The following is a 24601-nucleotide window of genomic DNA, read 5'->3' as shown; positions in this document are numbered from 1 at the left end:
ATGAAGTGTGAAGAGCAGGGCAGTGTTCCCAAGGCACCCACAAAACATGAGGGTATGCGCCTGATGTCTATCTGGGCAGCCCAGGTTATCACAGGCCTTAAACCACAGTCTACCACTGTTCTCAGCTGAACAAAGTCAAGGACTGCTCCTGGTAATTCACTGCCTAGTATCACCTGACTTTCTGGGCATTAGGTAAGATGCCCAGGGCACTCTCTACAGTGATTCTCAGTTTAAAACTGTTTTATGGAAATCTCTGTATATTGTATGCTAACAATATCCCTTTTTCTTTCTTTCCTTCCTTCCTTCCTTCCTTCCTTCCTTCCTTCCTTCCTTCCTTCCTTCCTTCCTTTTCTTTGGCTCCTTTGAGACAGGGTCTGATTGTGTAGGCCTGGCTGTCCTTGAACTCCCTATGTAGACCAGGCTGACCTCCAGCTCACGGGGATCCACCTGCCTCAGCCTCCTGACTGCTGGGATTGAAGGCCTGTGTCACCACTCCTAGCCACTAACTTTTCTTAAAGATGTTTGGAATCCTGAACTAAATTAGATTACTGAGAGCTATTATTACTAAGGTCTGGAAGGAGTTGGGGATGTAGCTCAGAGGCAGAATGCTTGCCTGGCATGTGCAAGGTCATGGATTCGATCCCTAACACTGCAGGGTTGGGGGAGGACAGGGGAGACTGTGAGCTGTCACTTCCATCAACATGTTTGTGACTGAGACCTTGCAATGCTTGTAGCACACTAATTCTGCACTCGTTGTATGACCCTCCAAAGGCCCCTTCTTGTCTTTGCTATTCAATTCAGTTTGTGGGGTCGAAATGCAGAAATTGTCAGGGAAACTGATGCTGTGATAAGTGCTTGCCTACATGAGACAGAGATCTGAAATACAGACTCCTTAAAATCACACACCATCCTTCCAAATCATAAGATCGACAACCTCTTTTAAGGTGTCTTCTTAATTTAGAGGGGAGGCAAGTACAACACCCCTGGTTTCCCGTCCCTGGGCATGGCAACAGGGATTCTTTGGGTCACATTTATTTCACCAATTCCTTTCCCTATCTCAGTCAGTATCAGGTCAAAATGACACAGGCAAATGTTTGAGCAGATATATAATAAGTCCTAAAACATTCTAGCAGTGCCTGGAAAGGGAGTGGGGATGACCCAAAGGCAGCCCTGAGATCTGGGCTGCAGCTTCAAAGTCACCGTGCAGACTAGCATTCTGTGTCATTGCTGTTGACTTTACTAATGGGTGTCATGGGATTGTTCCTCTCCTAAAACATTGAGACATCAGAAAGATCAAGAAAGATCTTACGCAAAACTAAGTATCTTTAAACTACTATCACAGTCATAATTAAGAAATTATGTAAATGGTATTTTTATCTCTAAAAACTACCAGGGAACAATAACAAGTGTTGTCCCCACTAGAGCTAGGCAAGCACTCATCTTTGCTTCTATTCTAGATAACGACAAATGTTCTCTACGGATGTGGTGGGGAAACATTATTTAAATCATTTACAAAATTCTAAGTATTTAGTTAGTATTATAAGGCTTTCCAATCATGGGTGACAACTATTTTCTTGAGTCATTCTGCAATGTACAGCAGAGTCTTGGTAGATGAGGTGTGGGACAGGATCCACTGCACTTTGCAGGGTCAAGCGCAAGTGCTCCATGAAAGCGGAAAATCAGATTCCAATTTCAGACAGCAGGGTCTGGTTTCCCTATCTGCTATGTCATCTTTGCCTCCCTTCAAGGCAGTTTTGGCCACTGAGGAAAGACAGTATCATCTGAAGAAGGAAGGCTGAGAGGCAGGTGCATGGGCTTGAAGGCATTACTCTAAGTGGAGGGAGAGTTTGAGAAATTAGTCATTTCCAAATCTACTCTCAAGTGCTCCATACTGAGGCTCGGGCAGCAATGGACACGGCGAGGCCTCTGAAGGCCCTGTCAGGAGAAACCCACAGTGGTGTTGTGTTGCAGCTGCCTGGTGGGTGGCTCCGAGGGCGTAAAGCCAAATATAACTTTCAATTATGTTATAAAACACATCTGAAAGTCCACGGATAAGTCTTTGCTTGAAGTTTACTTTTGTAACTTGAATTTGAAAACCAGTGTTTCTTTTATTTGTTCATATTTTCAAGGAGGCTATAAAAGACCAGCTGCACCGCCTGGGTGGTTATACTAAAGGGCAGACGTCGCCAAGGGTGGATGAGGATGCAGAAACTCGGGCATGGCTTTGCTGTTTTCACGTGACCCAGCGATCCCACTCTAGGCGTGTGCTCGAGAGCAGTCAACCAGTGTCCCTACAGAACAAGTGCCTAAATGTTCTAAATGGCCCAAACCAGAAGTGACCCAATGCCTGCCGGCTTCTGAGTGGACACTGAAATGGGCCATATTTAATTCAGCAGAATTTTCTTAGGCCATGACAAAAGAACGTTGTACTTCTAATGATACAATGTAGGCTGAACCTCAAAAACATCATCTTAGTGAAAGAAAACAGTCAGAAAACATTTTTCATCCATTTCTCATCCATATACGATATCCAGAACAGGCACTTTCTGTAGGGGACAGAAAGTGGACTTGTGGTTGCCAGCACAGGAGGAAACGGGAGGTGACAACCAGGGGACAGAGGGGTTTCTTGTAGGGAGGCAAAAACTGCAACTGTCCTACACTTGTGCTGATGCTGCACTGTGTGGCTGAGACATGAGAACACAGCTGTACGTGTAAACGGGCACACTGTGCAGCATGAACTGTATTGTAATATTTGACCAACAAAGTTCAACGCTTACGTGGAATAAAGGAGAGAGGGAGGAAAAACAATGAAACTAAAACAAATAGTGACTTTGCAAGGTCAGTCCTCTGTAGGCTCTGCACCCCCAAATTCAACTAAAAATGAAATGAAAATATTTTAGGGGAGAGTAGCATCTATCTGTACTGGACATATAGGTTCCCCTTGATCACAGTAACAACTACTCACACAGCAGTTACTGTAGCAGACACTACACTCTAGTGTGACTTATACCACACAAGAGGACTGCACAGGTTCGATTTTATACGTGGCACCTGAGCATCTGAGGCTTTTGTCAGCGGAGGAGGGTAAGAGGAGAGGCCTCGAGCCAATCTCACCACGGTACCAAGAGACTACTTTATAAGCTCATATTCTTCAGGGTGTTGGAGAGCAACTAAGAACCAATACTTGTATATTTTTAAACACATCACAGATACTAGCAACTTGGGTAAGGTAGCAATGAATGTGGGAAGGCAGCCTTGGGGCTGTGCACGCAGACAGCACATGCAGAGACGTGCAACCCAGCAGGGACAGCATAGCTCAAAGCAGCAGCCTCCGCCTTTGGGAGAACTTGCTTCCAGGGATGGACTGGAACTCCTGAGACATCCAAGTGTGGCATGCTACTCACATACAACTGGGATGCCCTGTAGTTTAACACGACATGGGGACGAAATGTAAATAACAATGGCTCCTGTGTTTCAGAGAATGAGGAAAATCTAACTCCTTATCTTGCTTATTTAATGCTATCTCAGGCTCCGCGCAGATTAAAAGGTCATAGAGTGCACCTTGAATGCACAAAGAAAAGCTGGTTTCTTGTCTGTGTTGTCCTTCTTCAGCTACCAAAGAAGTCTTTACATATCCCATAGCATGACAATGACAATTCTTTTGGTAACCTTTCCAAGCTACACTGCTGACCTGGACAGCAGGAAGTCAGGAAGAACATCACAGGCCTCCACAGGCAAACAGAGCTCTGGAGATGACCTTGAGCTCTCACCTTGAATGCTAAGAAAGATACTTGAGAGTCTCTGTCCCTGTGATAGCTCTTCTGTATAATCTTTTCTACGTGTATTAATAAATCAGCCATGACTCAAAAGCACTGCTTCTTGCTTTAGATTAACGACATTATTGTGCTTGGGGAAAACACATCAAAAACCATTGCTGTGTCATGGCGAGGATCATGTCCAGAGCCATGCTCTGCTCCTCCAGGACTCCTGGGAAGCAGGGAATAGAATCCAGCTCTGGTTTGTGGTTTGTTCAATGTTGGGAATTCTGGGGTTAAAAAGGTAGCCCAGCACAAAGAAAATTCTAATTTATTGGGAATATTAAATACAACAAGGAAGCCTTTGGGCTAAAACACACACAGACATAAATATACGATGCCATAAAAACTTAACAGGTGGTAAATGTAGTGTCCCCAACTTTCAAGGTACAACTTTCAAGGTTCTATCCCAAATTTAAAATGTAATGTACAGCACAAAACCAAGTTTTCATGTGCTTGTTAAATACATAGTAAGATAATTCCACCTAAGATGATAGATGAAATCATCTTAAGTTTAAAGACTTCATAAACATGCATTTCAATGTCACGGTAAGAGGGGAACTGCTCGGATTTATCTAGAACACAAGTAGGAAGCACAAGCGCATGCTGCTTCGCGTGAAGGAGTGAGATGCCAGCGACACATTTTCAACATCAACTCTCATTTTAGAACAGATTCCACTCAGAGCCAAGAGTGCTACTTGTTTCTAGGAGAGGCTCTATCCAAAGACAGAATCAGTGCAGGCACTCAAGACTGAGAAGCACAAAGAAAGTCACTTGCCTGGGGTTTCACTGGCTTAGGCGATTCCTGCTGCTCATTACAAACAGATAAGCAGACATTAGCACAAAGCACCACGTCGGCGGGCAGCGGGAGCAGGTTTGGCTGGCACACGCAGGCTTACCAAAACTACCGCAACATTTCAAAAATGAGAGGCTCACTGATGCCCATATTTTGTGTTTTTATCTTTTTATCATCCATGGATTCCTTCCACAGACCCCGCCCCCCTAACCCCGAGCAGCTATAGGCAGCAGCCATAGGTACTCTGTAATCTGGAAAGAACCACTAGAATTATTTACAGACACACGTTTGGTTGGCATACATAGATCTTCACAGGCACTGCTCATTAATTTATAAATTGGGCTTCAAGCCACAGCCATAATTCCCATTTGGCTTGTGAGAAAGCCTAGTTAGATTTCCTTGTATTGTGCCTGGCTCTTCCTGAATGAAGGAAGAGGGAGGCGGCTGGGGGTGACCAGGGAGCTGCTTGCCAGAGCAGTGTATGGAGCAGCTGCGCTTTCCTGGTTTGTCTCTGATATTATACTAGGATGAAATGCAAACGAATGCAGACAAAGAGCAACAAAGCAAAGACTTACAGGAATATTGTGGTCCTTTCTTCCTTTGTGTGAAGAAGCAACGTGGGCAAGGTACTGAATGACTTTCTTTGTATTTTCTGTCTTCCCGGCACCCGATTCACCCCTAAAAGAAATCGCAACACCAGCTACTTTAAAAGGGGAGCTGGGCAATGTGTTCCAAAATTACAACTGATACATGAAACTGAGCAGAATAAGATTTAGGGAAAGAAAAAAAGAGAAAGAGGAGAAAACTTACAGGTAACAGTAGTAACAGACAAAAAATGTTATTATTGCTTTTAAATTATCAACTCTTAGAAACCTCTTTATCACCACTGAACCACCTTGGAAATCATTTTCTTCTTATAATGCACTAAAAATATACATAAAAAAATGAGCTCTGGATTGCGAAGGAGAATTGATTTTCACACCTATTTTTCATTTCTCCCCACCATTTTACTGAGCACATTTTCATGTGTGCTTGCTTTTTGTGGTTTTAAAACAGAGTCTCCTAATGTAGCCAAGGCTGGCTGGCCTAGAACTTACAATGAGACTAGTATTTTGAAATCACAGTGATCCTCTTGCTTCAGCCTCCCAAGTGCTGGGATTAAAGGCTTAAGCCACCATGCCTAAGAAAATTATTTTTTTAATAATTTAAAATAATTTAATGATAATAATACAGGCATGGCAGCACACACCTTTAGCTGTGGCACTCAGGAGGCAGAGGCAGACAGATCTCTAAGGCTAGCCTGGTCTACAAAGTGAAGTCCAAGACAGTCAGGGCTACACAGAGAAACCCTATCTTGGAAAAATAAAGGGGGTGGGGGATATTAAACAAAACCAAATAAATAGTCATTGGTAGTACTGGTGAGAAAACATAGGCACATAGCCAAAACACAATTTTCTCTTCTAGGGGTAAGAGCTTCCATGAGCAAAGAGAAATGTACTTGAATTGTCATGGAAAAAAAGAAGCAAACAACCTCATTAAGTGCATCAGAAAGCCCCAGTAGCACTGACAGAAGCCAACACTTCGCTGTAGACTCAGTCTGACGAGCTGACACCAGGGAGGCCTGCTGGGCACTGGTGCTCATCTCCAAAGCACGGAGCCATCCCAGGGCTGAGCCCATGGTGCACCTGGAGAAAACCTTCCCACTGGTACTGGTCTCACACACAGGGCTCCTGATCCCATGACCTCATGGACTGGTTCTTGTCTGACTCCACGTAACCTCCCATAGTATGAACTAAGCTTGACATACAGAGAACCCTCTGTGTCCTCAGGGACACCCGGGTTCTCACTCCTCTGTTCAGAATAGTTCAGGTTTCCAGAAAACAAGCAATGGTTTACTCTTTTAATAATCACATATATTAAAATGTTATATATAAAGTATACCTTTATAAATTACATATACAAGATCATATATAAATATATATTTGAATTACAGAAGAAATTGTAGATGCAGTTCACCCGCGCACAAGTACAGTCTCTCAGTGCTTTGTCTTGCCACTCTGCTCTCCGGGGAATCCTGACTCCTCTCTGGAGTTAATACTTAGACTGCATTGTTTTAACTGCCCACTCCTCAAGTCTCCAGCAGGCTTATGGGTGCTCTGCAGCAGGTTAACCTCAGCCTCAACACGGGACAGCGGGGCGGAGGGATCCTACTGACCAGCTTCAGGGACTGGAGTAGTAAACCATCTCTGAGCTGCAGTATCCCAACTGGAAAATGTAGGCAAGGGATCTGCTCCCTCCTAGCTCCCAAGACTGCTGATCCTAGACACAACCCAAATCACTTACAGTCACACCTCATGCTTGCTAACTGTGAGGGCTCATCTCGGGTGTCAACCTGACTGCATATATCTGGAGTCAACTAAACCCAAGCAGCTTGATCACACTTGTGGGGGAGTTTTCTTGAGTGGATTATTTGAGGTGGGAGACCCACCCTCAATCTGGAACACTGTAGTCAGCAAACACACCCATAATCTGGGCTACACCTTCTCATGGCGGCCCACATGAAAGGACACACACAGACGGGAGCTTGGTCTTTCGCCTGCTTGTTCTCAGTCTGGCTGTCAAATCCATCCATTCTGCTGCCGGGGCATCCTTCCATTGCTCTTAGAAGCAATGATTTCTTCCTGGGGATTCCACATGTACTGAAGGCCAGGCTCACCAGAGTGAACAGCTGGGTGCTTGGCTTTTCCATCAGAACACAGTCATTGTTGCACTCGCCAGACCACAGCCTGCAAGCCATGCTTATAAATCCTTACGTACAAAGACACAACCAGTTCTGTTTCTCTAGAGAACCCTGACTAATACATTGGCCACCTCTGCTTCTCCTATGAATTTCTGAGTCTTAGGTACTCAAATCTATCAAGCTTTTCCAAGTTTATAATAAGGTTTCTGCCCACGTTTGAAAGCCTGCATTTAAGATTATTATATCCTTCCAAATTCTCATTTTATGTAATTTGTATTATTACATCTATCTGTTTTCAACTAGACCTTTGAAAAGTTTCAGATTTTATAGCTGACTCTTTAGTCGACCTGAAAAAGATTATAATTTGAGAGAATGTAATTCCTGCACTCAGATAACTTGGCTTACACCCTAGTGTGGGTCTCCAGTGATCTGAGATGTGACCTTCACCTTGCCTACTTGTTTCTCTTATCTATTGTCCATTCAAGGTCAGCACCACAAGGCGGGGACGTTTGAAATACAATTAGCAACCACTAGCACCATTCTTTGGAAAACAAAAAGAAAAGAAATAGTCTCTGGAGTTCATTTCATAGATAAACCTTAAATAACTTTGTTCCACTGTACTTGATCTACCATCCTGCAACCCAGCTGACCACACCACCCAAAGTAGTGTGTGAGATAAATGGCACTAACAGAATGTGACTTTTTAAGGAAAATGGCGATTTTACCTCTCGGATAATTCTTCTTTCAGTCAAAATAAGTGAAGAGGACGTTTATTTGTCTTTCATAGCCCAATATCTGGCTTAGCAAATTCAGTGTGATGAACACTGTTGAGCAAATGAATGACCACAGGCCATACTCATTTAGTTTCAGTGATCCTGTTAGGAATGTCCCTCCATCACCATATTAATGATCATCCTTATTATAAGCTTGGAAAATCTGGCTTGTAATGATTTTTTATTACTTTATTTAGCCATTCCCAAATACTTGTGAACCAACTTGTATGGGTCAGCCATTCTTCTAAGTGCTAGAGACAACAGCTGTGCATAAAGTCCCTGTCCCTGGGAGATCAAACTTTGGGGATGGGATGTGAACAGAGGGGAAATGACTACAAACCATAATGAATTCTCTGAAGGAGATGAGACAGACACTGGTGGGAGGGATCTGAGGAGAAGGGGCAGCCATCTCCATTGCGAGATACCTTCTCCAAGACAATCAGGAACTAGCAGGGGAAGAGACCAGAGAGCATTGGGGCAGATGGAGAGACACATGCAAAGGCGCCAAGCAGAAAAGAGCTTAGTGTGTTCCCAGACCAGCTGGCTGAAGATGGTGACGGAAAATAGCAGCCGGCTCAGATCAAGGAGATTCAGGAAACGCCATGGACCCTGGGAATTCATGGTAGATTACTTGGGATTTACTCAAGTATAATTTTTTTCTTTCTTTTAAATATTTTTATTTTATGTGTATTTGAGTTTTGCTTGCATGTACTCTGTACACATGTGAATGAAGTGCCCACAAGGGTCGGAAAGTGGTGCTGGATCCCTGGACCTGAAATTACAGAACCTGGGTGCTGGGAAATGGACCCGGGCCTTCTAGAACAGTGGGTCATGTGTGACCCTTGGTATGTATGTATTGGTGGGGTGGGGGTTGAAAAAAACTTTTCATAAGGGGTCACATATCAGATATTTACATTACAGTTCATAATAGTAGCAAGATTACAGTTTTACGTTTGGGGTCACTACAATATGAAGAACTGTATAAGAGGGTCAGCATTAGGAAGGTGGGGAACCACTGCCCTAGAAGAGCAGCCAGTGCTCTCTTAACTGCTGAGCCATCTCTGCAGCCCCTACATTATTATTCCTTAGTAGCCACAAAACGGTTTACTAGTTTTTGTCATTAACTTTATTCAAAGTAGTATTCCAGTGCTATCTATTGGTTGTTGGTTGCAAGTAAGTAATTTTTTTATTATGCTCAAGAAATAAGTTTTCCATTTCGCCTGATGATGATTTCCGTGAAGACTTCAGGTCTCTGTAGTTGCCCGAGTTTTTGTTCCCATCACAGTTACATAGCCGTACTTCAATGGATTCTGAGGCAACTCCCATATTGTCAGGTCTAATGGAGCTGCTATATGAAATGCTGCTTTGGGGGCAAAAAAGACAGTCCAGTGGGTAAAAGCTTGCGTGCTATGTATAAGGACCTGAGTTTGAAACCCCAGAACCTATGTCTGTAATCTTTAACGATGATACAGGGGTTAAGGCTGTGAACTATGGAATAAATATGACCTGTTCAGATTTAAATCTTTCCTTTACCATGAGACACTGAGTGTCCCTTGAAGGCTCACATGTTGAAAGCTTGGTTTCTAACTCATAGCACAACTAGCAGTTAGGAAGGAGACTTAGTGAAAGAAAATTAAGTCACCACGGTATGTCTTGGAAAGGGATGCTGGGAGTCCAGCACCTGCTTGTCTCTTTACAGCTTTGTTGGGATGCATGCTCTCTGCACTGTCAACAATGGAGCCAACTAAGCAGGGGATGAAAGCATGAGCCAGAATCAGCCTCCCCCCTTTATAACGGACTTATCTCTGCTGTTAAATAGAAAGAGAACCAGAAACACATTGCCTACCTGCAGTGCCCTAGGTCAGTTACTTGCTCACCTGAGACTTACTATGCACATTGATTAGAAGCTATTCCATAGAACTCAATAGCCCATGAGCACCTAGAATGGTGGCTGGCAGTGGTGTGAAAAGTGATGATTATGATGATGAGATACCAACAGGAAGTAACAAACAACAAAAAGGATTTCTTATGTTAATGTTAGATTATAGAAATATAAGAATACAATATTCTTGGGAAAATGAAAAGGGGAACACAGTGGGAAATGATGCATCTCAACAGACAGAAGCTGAGAACTGAAAAGCACTCTAATGAGGGAGCGCTGGCCAGGAGACTCATGGGCAAGACCATTGGCTGCTCTTCTCAAGATCAGGGGGTCCAATTCCCAGCACCCACATGGTGGCTCACAACTGTCTATAGCTCCAATTCTAGGGGATCTGATGCCCTCTTCAGGTCTCCATGGGTACCAGGCATGCAAGTGATGAATACGCACCCATCCACATAGAATAAGGAAATTAATTTGGGGGGTGGGGGGAAGTAAACAAGAAGTCCAGCAGAGAGCTCTGCTGCAGAGGACAAGAATGCTGGAAGCATGGGAACACAATAGACTGAGACCTCCACCAGGAGGCAGCAGACACCCTGGCTTCATTCCCACCAAGAAATGCAATGCATCTTCAACCTTGAAGTGGTATCACCTGTCACTGCTGACCCGAGAGCCCAGGAAGGGAAGGAAGGGTGACTGGCACCATGCACCCCATTCCTCCACAGAGAGTGTGAACTGGAGTACAAAGTTAACCTAAAGCCTAAGCAAGAAGCCTGCTGAAGTGAGCTGGGCATCATCAGTTTTTAACCTGTTTTCACATTTTCTACTGAGGTCTAGAGCCTTTGTTAGACCCTCAAAGGGATCTAAAAATGGAAACAAACCCCTAATAAACAGTACGGAGAGGCAGGTCACTAACACAAAGGCTACTTTGGGATCCTTCTGTGACTCCCTTCTGCACCCCAGTTCTGCCAATGAGGAACGCTTTTCTTGTTTCTCTTCTCTGCATGTGTTGTGTGAAGTCCTGCTTTAAATAACCTCACTGAAAATCACCACATGCCTCCTTCAGCGAGCAGCATCTGGACCAGCTTTCTGAAAAGCAGAGCTCCTCACTGTCTTCACTTCTCCAGCTCTGTTACTTGGCCAGTCAACTGCTTACCTGTGCAGGGTAACTGCAAGGCATGACTAACTACTGACTGGTGATTCCTACATCACCTCATCCCTCTTCAAGGCTGAAGGTGCCAAGAGAAAAGCAACTGAGGCATTTTCCTGTCAGTTTTTCCAAATTTCTGTCTTAGGCCCTGTAAAACATACCCCAAGTCTCCAGAAAAAAAAAATCTGTATTCATCTCGTTTTCCAGGACTGTCAGAGCCTTGAAGAGCCGTTACCACACGGTCACCCCTAAGCAGGAGCACTCATTTCAAGGGAGCCAGATCGCTCCCTGCAAGCAATTAGATTTCTGCAAGCCACCTTGAAGAACCACAGCTAAGACAGTGCCAAGCAGGCCATGCTGACCAGACCAGCTCCACCATGCGTCAGTGCTTCCTCTATTTAACCCTAAATCACACATCTAAAAACGGACTGGGGAGGGAAAGTCAGCGGACCCCTTGGCTCTTCCCTCTGTTCCACACTGATCACATCTCTCCCTCCGCTTTTCCCATTACTCACCCCTGACTGGCACTGTGAGATGAGCATGCAAGCCTAATGGTCAGGACTCTGGGAGTCAGGGATTTTTGCCTTAAAACTCTGGCTACAGGACCCCATTTCTATATTAAATATATGTATAATATATTAATATTAATAAGCGGCTTCCTATAATTTAAAATTAGCATTCTATTTTTTATTCATGTACTCAGCCAACATTCACTGCACACATAACGCATAGCCACAAGTACAGGTGCGACATAGGCAAACAAGTCTTCTACAGTTTTAAACTTTAGAGTCTAAAAGGAATAATCTGCCAGATGCCCAGGGTTTTCTAGTTTCTGCTTATTTTTGAGCTAATTTCCTATTTCTATAAACAACCTTCTCTAAAGTTTAAACCACTATAATAGAAACAACTTATATTTTATAAAATATTTAAAAAATTATAGTTACCAATAAAAACTACCAAAGACATAAACTTTCAGTCCTTTAGAAGGCAGCTTACTAACAGGAGACTTTATGACTGAAACTGGATGCGTTCAAGTGCCTTTCCATCACATTAGCACTGGCTCCTTGTGGGGTCTTAAAGTGACCCCATGTGTGGGGATGGGTAAAGATGTTAGCTTCTTTTCCTTGGTCCACCTCCAGAGTGCTCCATTTAAAGGTGTGTGCCTTGTAGGTCCACTATTTCCCCCCAACTTAAAACAAACAAACAAACAAACAAACAAACAAACAAAAACAAGAAAAATCAAACTTAACAGACACACATTTCTATCCAGAGCTTCTTAAATTTCTATAAGTGGCTTCATGTGCTTCCTTTTTTCTCTGATAGCATAGTTATAATTTAAAGAGGGCAATGTAAAAATTCCCAAAGTTTTATAGCTTGAGGACATCTAAAACAGAGTTGTAGGAAAAGCAAACAAGGATTTAAAGAGACTCTGTGACAGGCATGGTGGACTGGGAGAAGATCATCAGATGTCATCTGACCACGCAATGGCCTTTCAGTCACACCATATGGTCACTTTAGCTGGTCTAGGCTATCTTCAAACTCACTATGGGGCCAGAGGAGTCCTGGAACCTGTCTCTACCTGGGATACAGCGCTCACATCACAGGTGTGCCCCGCCATGCCCGTCTATGGTATCAGAACCAGAGCACCGTGCACGCTGAGCCAGCACTCTACCAAGTGAGCCGCACCTCAGCTCGCCAGCTCTGTAATTAGCCAATCCTATGCGTTTGTTTGTCTTCAGACTTAGATACTCTGCTCTTCAAAATAATCAGCTGCCCTCAATACAGGACTCGCGTGGAATATGTGTATATGATAGATGACTGATATACAAAATCCAAAACAAAGGGATGGAGAGAGGGCTCAGCAGTTAGGAGCACTGGCTACTCTTCCAGAGCCCCAGTTCAATTCCAGCACCCACATGGCAGCTCACAACGGTCTTTAATTCCAGTTGCAAAGGATCTGGCACCCTCACACAGACATATATGCAAGCAAAACGTCAACGCAAATTTAAAAAAAAACCATAAATGTCACATCTTAAAGGGAGATAATTAATACACTATACTAAAATATACTTAAGAGGAAAAAGAAATTTGGGGTTATCAGCTTGTCTAAAGTAAGAGTCATAAAGTGTCAGTATTCTCTATAGAAGAGATTAGGGGTGACTGCTTTATCAGCCTTATGTAAGGGGAGTCAACAGAGTTACACTTTCCTTCTGGTTCAACAATGGAATCTGAGCATCAAAGACATGGTTCTCTTCAGAAACAGCTGGCGTGTCCTCACAGTGACCAGAAATGGGTCTGGTCTGCAAGTGTGGGCTGCAGGCTCATGACCCCAGGTCAGTCTTCGGAGCTCACCCAGTGGAAACATGGGCAGAAGAGGTTCAGCCTTCATAGGAAGTGCAAATTGGAAACTAAATGACCACAAACTAAGGCTTAAAGACAGAGTATAATTATGTACAGTTATATGTACTTGTTCTCATTGTATATGTGTGGCTGTTTTACCTGCATGTATGCCTGTACACTACATGCATGCATGCATGCATGCCCTTGGAATCCAGAAGAGAGGAGCAAATCAGCTACCATGTGGATGCTGGGAACCCAACCCAGGTCGTCTAGAAGAGCAGCCAGAGCTCTTCACTGCTGAGCAGTCTCTGAAGCCTTATGTACATGCTCACTTAAATAAACAAACCCCACATTGCTTCAACTTTTGATTTGTGATACTGTGTAAACAGCTACTGAGTATAAAATAACTAGTAAATAATAAACACAAAATGACTTCCTCATGAAGTAGAACTTTAGCTTGGCTATGGACCACTGTAAGGCAGAGGTGAATATACTCCTGGAATATTTCACTTGGATTTTCAAAAGCACCATGGAACACGTCTGCTAAACCCGGGATACAATGTTTCACATTTCCATATTTTTGGGTCACAATGTTACGTTATGAGATAAACATGAAAGCTGTTAAATATTACAATTGTGACACCTAAAACCAAACAAAGGCAAGGATGAAAAAGGCCAGGGTGAACACTTCTAGGACAGGGGGAGGACCTTTCTGGAGTGATGGAACTTTATTCTGCATCTTGAGAGAGGTTTAGCTTACACGAATGACTTAGCAAAAACTATACTTAGGATGTGTTAACCCCATTATAGTATGCATTCTGCTCCAAATGAAAATATGAAAACACTGGACCCTAGGTAATGCTCTCTATAAAGCAAAACATTTAGGGAGAAATGTGCTGATTTGTTAACACTGGGATTAAAATGCACTTGCTGAAGGGAATTGGAGCTTACTAAATGAGAGAAAATTACTTCATACAACTAAACAATTGGCAACCACCAAAATAAACACTGCCTAAACCTCTGTACCTGTGCAGGTGCCCAAAAGCCTCTCCCAGGAGTGTCCTGGCTGAAGGAAGCCTGGCCCTTTATATTCAGAAGTGGGGACCCAACTGTCTATCAGCATAGAAAAGCTGAGGTAATGAATGCTCCAAGCTTCCCAACTGAAGCCCTAACCTCCTCCACTGGGCCATTAAGACTAAAGGATGACCCTTCAGGGGGCTGGAGAGATGGTTTGGCAGTTGAGAACACTGGCTGCTTTTTCAGAAAACCCAGGTTCAATTTCCATACCCACATGGCAGTTCACAGCTGTAACTCTAGCTCCGGGGGATCTGACACAGACATAAATGCAGGCAAAACACCAATGTACATAATAAATAAAGCTAGCCATCTCCGTCTGAGGGTTCTACTGCTGTGAAAGATAAAACACTGACCAAATCCAGCTTGGCTTAGTTCATCTTAAACTTGTAGGCAATGCTCCATCTCAGAAGGAAGTCTAGGCAGGAGCCAAGCAAAGGCAAGAACCTGGAGGCAGGGACTGAAGCAGGGTCCACAAAGAAACAGGGCTTCCTCAAGGCTTGCTGACCCTCCTTTCTTATACAGTTCAGGACTGCCTGCCCAGGAGTGACACCCACAGTGAGCTGGGCCCTCCCACATCAATAATTAATTAACACATACAGTACCCCACAGACGTGCCTACAGGCCAATCTTATGGAGACATTTTCTCAACTATGACTCTCTTTTCCTGGGCCGGAGAAATGACTCAAACAGGAACTAGCCTGGGTTTCAGTACCCAAGATAGAGAGAATCCACTAGTTGTCCTCTGAACTCCACACGTATTCTATTACATATGCTCACTCACACATACACCAAACAATCATCATTGACCGTCATTTTATGTGTAGACAAACCTTTTCTTTTCTCCGATTTATCTGGCATAAGCAAGCCCCAGACCAATCTCCTTCCAACATAAACATAAAGATGGGCTGATGAGTGGATGGAAGGACAAACAGTCAGATACGATAAATCAAGCAGAGTACAGTCTTAGAGTTGTGCCTGGGTATGTGCGTATGCTGTTCACTGTGGAGTTCTCCAACACTGTTTTAGGTCAGAGAACATTTATGATAAGACACTGGGATTAGATAACAATTTAAAAATAGAAGGAGTCCTTCCTCATCATTGAATCATAAAAGAGGACAAGTTAATTGCTTTTCTAGTTAACTCTGCCCTGGGTTTTTGGTATTTTGGTGATGGGTAAGTGCATAAGAACATATTTGATAAAGAGAATGAATCCACTGTGAGGTCCACAGCTTCAGAATGGCTGTGCTAACTACAGACTCTATTGAGATGTGCAGACTCCATCGAAATGTGCAGACTTCGGGTTTGGTTAATTTTGCTATGTGAAAAATTTTCAAGTTCTTTATAATGAAATTTTGATAATTTTTAAATGAAAACAGAATGGGAAAAAAAAACAAAAACCAAAAAACAAATGTTGTTCATAATGGCTGCTCCTTGAGTCAAGCAGAGACAACTCAGCTAGCAAGAGACTATCGAACACAAGCCTTTGATGGATGACAAACCCCACAAAATGGGCGGTCACCCACCTTCAATCTGCTGACAACAGCCATTCCTTTGTAAGGGGCCTATTGTTTTCAGAGCCTTGTGACACAGTATGGAATCTCAATGACTTGGGAGGCTGAGGCAGGAAGACTGCAGGTGCAAGGCCAGTCTGAACTATACAGGAAGTTCAAGTTCGGCCTGGGAAACTTAGTGAGAACTTGTCTCAATATAAAAAGAGGGCTGGGGTATCTCAGAGGGTGAGTGCGGCCTATGATCACAAGGCCCTTGCTAAAAGTCATCCAATTCCAAACAACACGTGTAAGCAGGAACTGAGTCTGCCACCTTCTGTTGACTTGGTTTTATAACAGCAGCCCAGGTGGGTGGACTACAGTCGGCTCACTGCTTCATTATGTGTAGTGGGTCCCAGGTGCACTCTGGCCAAGGTTGTGTCTGCCTTGGGGAGGGACCCAGTAGGAATAGGAGCATGCACCTTCATACTGCTTTCAGACTACAGCTGTCCCATAAAAGCCAGCATGAGAAGATGCTTAAAAAGCCATGGCGCCCTGTTTAACAGTTGCTAGCACCCATAGCTGGCTGCAGAGGCAGGAGTGAGCCCCACATGAGATGGCCAAGCCTGTTCTCTCCATATATATATACACCAGGACAGCCAAGTGAGTCTAATACAGTTGCTGGGAGACTTGCAGGACCATACGATTTTTTGTTTTAATTATTACTTTTATCTTACTTATCATTTGAATAAGTTGTGTGTGCGTGTGCGTGTATATGTGTGTGTGTGTAGAGGGGTGTGCCATGGGACATATGTACATATGTGGAGGACCAGGACAGTTTGGGTAGTTGGTTCTCTTCCTCCACCTTTCTACCTTTACATGAGTCCCGGGGATCAAACTGAGGTAGTCAGGTTTGCAGTATGAGGTGGCAAGAAACTGCTAAGTCCTCTCACGGGACTGACCATGCTGTTAAGAATGAGGCTTCAAGGAAGACTTCTTTATGTAAGTCCTTGAGGCTAAATGATGCTAGAAGAACACTGAGGTGACAGAGCAGACTCTCATTTCTTCTCCTGCACCTCTCTTCCTACCACATACTAAACAGCAGGCTTTCTAGTCAGAGGAAAAACAAAAACAAAAGAGGCAGCACAGGCTAGGGTTCTCAGTTCCCAGTTCTCTGCCCTGTGGACACCCCCACAGGAGAGCTGAGGTGCCTTCCAGCCCTCCTTCCTTGCCCCCATCCAGCTACTCTTAAATACAACGCTGTCTCCCTCCGCTTGGCCACAGTAAAAGCACCGATGAGCTAAGACCCTCTGCGGGCTCTATCACTCAGCTATTGCTCTGTTCACATTCTTGCTCTGAGAAACAGTTGTTTTTCCCAAATTTCTCTTATTTCTCAGCTCCAGCCTGGCTTCCAGGCCCTCCCCAGCCCACCACTCAAGTCCTTTTAACATTCTCCATCTTATGTGGCTTCTATTCACCTCCTCACTCAGTTCAGGAGGCAGCAGGCACCCTGAACACTCCCTGTTTCAGGAAAGGCCCTTTGTCCCTTGGCAATGCCACCATCCCGTGGGTCATTATGGACTTTGCAGCTCTTCACAGTGTCTTCCTCTGGTGTCTCCTGAGGTGTCCAAATACAGCACACAGCGTCTACAACATCCCACTGCAGTTCCTCCATTCTGTATTTCCAGCCTCTCCCCGAGAACATTTCTACAAGTTAAGGGCTGAGCACAGACACGCTACCAGCACTGTGGCCTAAACCAAGTGTGGTGACTGCCACTCCACCCTGCTCCCACCATGCAGGGAGACAGCCTAATTCTACCAATAAATCCATTCTTGGGCACATAAACCACCAAGTCCCAGTAAACCTGGCTCTTGGACTGAACACCCCTTATACTCAACTGCTTCTCTGTAGGTTCATAACCATCTCTAGGCTTCCATCACCACAGTCTCCTGAATGATCTCCTCCAGCCCAGAGTCCACGTGCAGTCAAAGCCATCTTTCTACTGTACACAGTGGATCCCACTGTGCCCCTGGACACTGTTCTATCCAGTGCTACACAATATGTAGGCATGAGATGATCAATAAATTTTTATTGAATAAAAATAAAACAGTGCTGAACTCTCCCAACATCCTACTTAGACATATAAACTAAAGAGGTAAATTTTCAACTTTATGAAATGTGAGAGGTTTTGTCTGGTAGCAAAGCAGTAACATCAGATGTGAGCATCTTGAATACTCTCAGCCTTCACATAACTGTATGTCTAAATCATGCCCCTGCACGACTCCCTCCCCCAACACAAAAGCAGTTCTCCTTCCCAAAAGACTCGAAAGCAATTCCCAACATCCAGAATAAACGTTACTTACGTGCAAAGAATCGACTGGTCCTCACGATCTAGAAAACAAAAGAAACAAAAAAGTCACCATCTGCCCAATTTTACAATTTACAATTTTACAATACACTTGCAGTAACAGATTGTAAAATACTAGTAATCCTCCTCTCAGGTCTCGAGCCTGAGCACCATCCTAAATCATGTCCAGTTAGTCAGCTCCCACTGCTATGCCGCATGCTCTGGGGATAACCGGGACCCAGACAGGAAGCACTGCTTTCTAGGTGATTTCATGAATACACACAACTAGTCAGGGCAGTGGTGTGAGGCTTTCCCACTGCCTCAAGTCAAAACCTTAACCCAGTTTTCTTAGGTATTTGTAACACTGACGGATCCCAAACACAACAAAGGAGTGTGCAATGGCACTTGACTATGTTTTTATGATTATTCCGTTTTTAACATTTCAACGTGATTAAATGATTTAAACATTCAGACTTTCCAAGCAAAAAGAAAAAACCTGAATCCACATCTGCAAAGTTAATAGGATAAGATTTCTAATTACTCGCAAGCATTCTTATTCCTATTGCACAGTGTGTGTATGTACATGTGGTGTTGTCAGGCAAGCACTACCCACTGAACTACATCCCAGCTGTTATGTTTCTAACAGAATTGAACAAGTCTGCTGCTACTGCTTTAAGAGGCGCTGTGGTCACAGGCCTTGGTGCAGGCTGCTACTTTATTGCCTCTCATCTGTGCTCACTGATCCTCTGATAGATGCCACCAGGTACCCAAAAGACTAAACACATTTGTTCATATATTCTAGATTATATTGAGACACACACACACACACACACACACACACACACACACACACACACACACACACCCCTCTGCTACTGTGCTGGCCCCCACTCAAATCGTTTTGTTTTTTTTTTTAAATAGAATCTGTCAATGTAGCCCTGGCTCCTGGAACTCTCTATGTAGACTATGACAGCCTTGAATTTACAAAGATCTACCTGCCTCTGCCTCCTAAGTGCTGGGATTAAAGGTGTGTGCTACTTGCCCACCTGGCTCAAGACTTTTTTGGAGGGAGAGGTGATTTCAAAACAGGGTTTCTGTGTAACTCTGGTTGTCCTGGAACTCAATCTATAGGCCAAGCTGGCCTCAAACTCAGGAGTTCCACCTGCCTCTGCCTCCCAAGTGCTAGATTAAAGGCTGCCCAACTACACCCAGCTTCAAGACTATTTCTACAAGAGGTTTTTAAAAAATTCTTATAAATTGTTCTTAGATGTGAGAGGCAATGTGACATTTCAGTATACGTGTGACGTGTGACATCACAATATGACCAGGGTGGCAGGTATACCCATCAACTCAGCTATTGTTGCTTCGTGTGGAAAACGTTCACAATCTTGTCTATCAGCTATTCTATCATCTACAATTGCCAACCATAGTCACTGACTATGCCACAGAACTTTAAAGTGATTTCTCCCATCCTGCACTCTCGTACTCGTCAACAGTTCTCTCTATCTCATTCTCATTATTTAGTGTTTATTGCTGTTGTTATTTTAACTCTAAAGGCAGCTACTACTAAGCTGGTCCTGAACTTGTGATTCTCTTGTAGCCACCTCATGAGTACCAGAACTACAGGTGTGTACCAGCATGCCTGGCCCAATAATTAATTCTTACTATCACCTAACAGTCCTGTTAGCTTTCACCCTGGCTACCACATGCATCATTGACACTAGAGATTTAATGTCTGTCCCATTGGTCCCACAAGGATGCAGGCTTCACCTGTGAGGCCCTGCGGCTCACTGCAGTTCTATGTGCACTAGGGAACCTTCTCAGTGCCCTCCCTGAGGTCCTCGCCGCGTCTTCCTGCAGGCATATACTGGCCTAGAGAAGCATATACTGGCCTAGACAAGTGTATACTGGCCTAGACAAGTGTATACTGGCCTAGACAAGCAGCAGTGCAATTGGCTCCCCTAGAGCCCAAGGGCTGCTTTGCTTGCATTACTGGCCTTGGCAGCAAGCAGGGTTTTTAATGCACTGACAGAAATGTGGCATCGGACACCATGTTGGCATTAGTGAGATGGTGGAACTGAAATCTCTGTTCCAGGCTAAGCTCGCACCACTGTCTGCAGTGAACACTGTTCCCTGCTGGCTCTTCACCTATGAATTCATCAGTTTCAGAAAGAAAATCTCTCTAATATTTTAGAAGTCTAGAAGAACAAAGACGGGGTGATAGAAAAATGGGGAAATTTATGACAAAGGAATCAAAAACCACTTGTAAGACAGAACAGAAGCCGTTTTCCAAGTCTCATCTACTCTTTTGTTTTGTTTAGTTTTGTTTTTTTGAAACGGATCTCTAGTTTAGCCTTGGCTGTCCTGGAATTCTCTATGTAGAGCAGGTTAGCCTCGAACTCACAGAGCTCTGCCTGCGTCTGCTTCTCTGTAAGGATGAAAGGTGTGTACCCATGCCTGCTCACACATGCGCCTTCAGAGCCTCGGACTCGCCTGCTCTGATCGACCTCTACACAACACCATAGTACCAAGTTTTAAAATGACTTTCTTGAGAAGGGGTAATTTAAACACTAGGCTAGGGGTGTCGCTCAATGGAACTGTTTGCCAAGCATGTGTGAGTGCTTTAAGCTCAAGAATCCAACAGCCAGTACAAAAGAAAAGAATGGAGTGTAAGGAAAGAAAGAAAGAAAGAAAGAAAGAAAGAAAGAAAGAAAGAAAGAAAGAAAGAAAGAAAGAGAGAGAAAGAAAGAGAGAGAAAGAAACCCAAACCACACACACACACACACACACACACACACACACACACACACACACACACACACACACACTCTAAATGGTTTCCTAATATATTCCAAAATGTGTTCTCCCTGGATCTGTACATATCCCACCCCACTGTCTGGAAGTGAAGACCTCCACAAGGGATCCCTCAGACCTCTTCCTTCCCCATGAGGACTCACCCTCCAGCAGCAATGGCCGTGAAGGCTCTCTGCTACCCAGACTCACCGGTTTCACTCTCTCTGACCTAGTACTGCTTTTGAGTTTCTCTCAGTCTCAGTACAAAGAGGAATGAGCCCGAGACTCTCCAAGATCCTTCCAACTCTATGACACTGTCCCCTCAAGTCCCAACCTCAGGGTTCAGTTTCACTGACTCCTCCACTCCTCAACTGCCAAGAGAGCACCGTGACAGAGCACAAGGACTCTCCAACTCTGAAAACCCATAAACGTATCTAGATAGTGACATTTACAGTGAAAAAAAAATTCAGTTAAAAAAATCTAACTAGCCTTCTAAAGAGACACATGTGCTAGCGCAGCAAGCCCAGTGTTTTCCAGAGCGCCTTCCAAAAACCACAGGAGGAGACACTTAGTATAGTTGACATAAACCACACGCTCAGCAGTGGGAATGTTCAAATCAACAATCTCGGTCCCATCATAAAAGCTCAGGAAAGAGCCAATGAAATCCCAAGAGAGGAAACAATAAAGAACAGAAAGTATCACGTGGAAAACAGAGGTGTGTGTGTGTGTGTGTGTGTGTGTGTGTGTGTGTGTGTGTGTCTTACTCAAAACAAAAAACATATCCTAAAGAGCCCTACTCTATCAAAAAAGTGAGGGTGAAATTAAAATCCTTCCTAACAAAAAGTAAATTTTAGGAAACATTTAAGATTGGTATAATACCAACTTTCTACAGTCTTCAGGAAATGAAGAGGGAGAAACAGTTCCCAATCTTTTCTAAGAGACAAGGCTTACTTTAGCCAGATGCTAAACCTGGAAGGAAAAAAGTGTAACAGAAAACATGTATCTCATAATTAAAGTCACACAAATTCTTAACATAGCGAGAGCAAACAGTACCCAGTGATCTATACAACAAGTCATATAACAGGCAAGTAGTACTTCTCTTTAGTCTAATTCACTTGATTAAAAATTAAGAAAAATCACTTCATCACTGAATAGATGTAAAAAAGCATTTGGAAAAAAAATCCACTCATAATGTAAAAGAGAGGAGGAGGAGGAGGAGGAGGAGGAGGAGGAGGAGGAGGAGGAGGAGGAGGAGGAGGAGGAGGAGGTGGTGGTACGTAGGTAGGTAGGAGGTAGGTCTACATCGATGCCCTACCTGACTTTTGAAAAGATCAAAGGCCAGTGGAGAAATAGTCTCAATCAGTGCTAAACCAACTAAGAAGCATATGCCAAAAAGAAAAAGAAAAACATAAACCAATAATTCAAAGTAGATCAGATCAGAACAACCTGCAAATCATTTCTCTAATAAAGGATGTGTTATCTACAAATAACAATGTTTTCCAAATTGAGCAGTAAGGAAGTATGTATATGTTGTCTGCATGTATACCTGCACACCAGAAGAGGGCATCAGATCCATTTTAGAAAGTAGTAAGCTACCATGTGGTTGCTGGGAATCCAGCTCAGGACTCTAGAAGAGCTGCCAGCACTCTTAACCACTGAGCTATCTCTCCTGCCCCCCCTTTCCCTTATTCTTGCTTGAAATGGTACTTGTAATGAGTGCTTCCTTTTCGTGTGCTATAGCTTAAGGTTCTGCTCATTCTCAAACGTTTATTATTTGCCCATTTTGGGGTGTCCTTCTTGTAAATGGCATACATTTGCTGTTAGGCTGTCTCTTACCTATATGTAAGGTGTTAAAAGTACAATTACGGCTGATGTACTTGGTGTCACACATTTTCAGACTTATTTTTTTTAAAGATTTATTCATTTATTATATATAAGTACACTGTAGCTGTCTTCAGACACACCAGAAGAGGGAATCAGATCTCTTTACAGATGGTTGTGAGCCACCGTGTGGTTGCTGGGAATTGAACTCAGGACCTCTGGAAGAGCAGTTGGGGCTCTTAACAGCTAAGCCATCTCTCCAGCCCGTTTTCAGACTTATTAAACATCTTGTCTTTAAGTACCTTGATATAGGAAATTTGCATTCAGTTTCTCAGTTTGTTTTAAAAGTTTCAAGTGTCATTTCTGAAGTATAGCAACTCTTTCTTAAGGTGCTCATGACTCTCACAGGAGGGAGCACTTAGTAGAACTCTTCAGCATGACATCTGTCACACAAGAGCATCCTTGGTGGTTTCTAGGGTTTGTTAGGAAGCACCTAGGGCTATCCTCCATTCACAGCCAATATGATGTCTATTGTTGAAGTTAGGTCCAGGTTCTGCCTCCCAGTCCCATACTCCCAGAAATAATGTTTACAAATACCTCGGTCACATAGTTAGGCTCTACTCTAATTAGATCATAACTAAAGATAACCATTTCTTTTAACCTACTTTTTAACTCAGGCTGTTACCTGTGCTCAGGTGTCATGATCCATGCGTCCTCCCCTCTTTTCAGGCTCTGCTCCTCCCCCCTTCTCTCCCAGGATGCTTTTTCTTCCCATAGCTGGAGAGTAGCCGGGCCAGTAGTTAAAAAGTAGATTGGGGTGACCCCTCAAGAATTATCAAAGCTAAATAAAATAATCATAGTCTGAGTCTCGCGTATGTGTGAGCTGGTCAGGAATAAGCTGAAATCGGCTGTACTACAGACCACTTAAAATATACCAACTGAGAGAAGCAGATGGAAATCCTAGCGTCTGCAGAGATTATTCTGTACCAAGGAGTGGTCTAAATTCACTCAGACAACAGGAATCAGCTAGGCCTTAAAGGTAATGGACTAACCCTGTTGAGGCCTTATGATTTAGACATGACAACGGAGCTTTTCACTTCCTGGCCCCTTCAATACCCCCCACGCCCCACTCCTCTGGCTCGGCTTATTATGGGTCAGAGATCTCTGCAATGTGTCGCAGCCTTATCATTCCTGGTCTCCTGGGCACCCTTGCTGAACCTGTATTTTAGGTGCATTCAGTCAGCTGCAGTTTTACTTATGAGTTCAACAACAGGATGCACTGGGTTCCAACGCAGGAGGCTTTTTATGCGTTTCCATTTGGTTTAGGTTCACTTTACTGCTATGCTTTTGAAGAAAGCTTTTTATTATGAATGAAACACAGAGCAGCTCACTTGATAGTACACAGGCCCACAGATGGTCATAAAGTATCTTTTGTCTCCCTTGCGAGGTAAAATGCCTAACTGTTATAAATTTTTATTGACTAATGAAATTAGAACTAAGTGCTTCTAAAAGTGACTTTGGCCCCAACTCTTCCATCAAAAAATTATTTTCTTTTTCTTTTTCGTGCCTTGGTGTTTTGTCT

General features: G+C 43.6%; 1 protein-coding gene across 1 annotated transcript in view; it reads right to left on the bottom strand.

The window, feature by feature from the left end:
• Myh10 (myosin heavy chain 10) overlaps positions 1-24601 on the bottom strand; it is a 126839-nt gene that overhangs the window by 67899 nt on the left and 34339 nt on the right. The window contains exons 4-6 of the mRNA XM_032913155.1: positions 18422-18449; positions 5187-5289; positions 4594-4623 (exon numbers count right to left, since the gene is read on the bottom strand). Coding sequence (XP_032769046.1) covers positions 4594-4623; positions 5187-5289; positions 18422-18449 — 161 coding nt within the window. The remainder of the gene's footprint in view (positions 1-4593; positions 4624-5186; positions 5290-18421; positions 18450-24601) is intronic.

The sequence above is a fragment of the Rattus rattus genome, chromosome 9, assembly GCF_011064425.1.
Source record: "Rattus rattus isolate New Zealand chromosome 9, Rrattus_CSIRO_v1, whole genome shotgun sequence".
Taxonomy (NCBI): domain Eukaryota; kingdom Metazoa; phylum Chordata; class Mammalia; order Rodentia; family Muridae; genus Rattus; species Rattus rattus.
The sequence above is the reverse complement of the archived record's forward strand: the minus strand, read 5'-3'. Positions and strand labels throughout refer to the sequence as shown.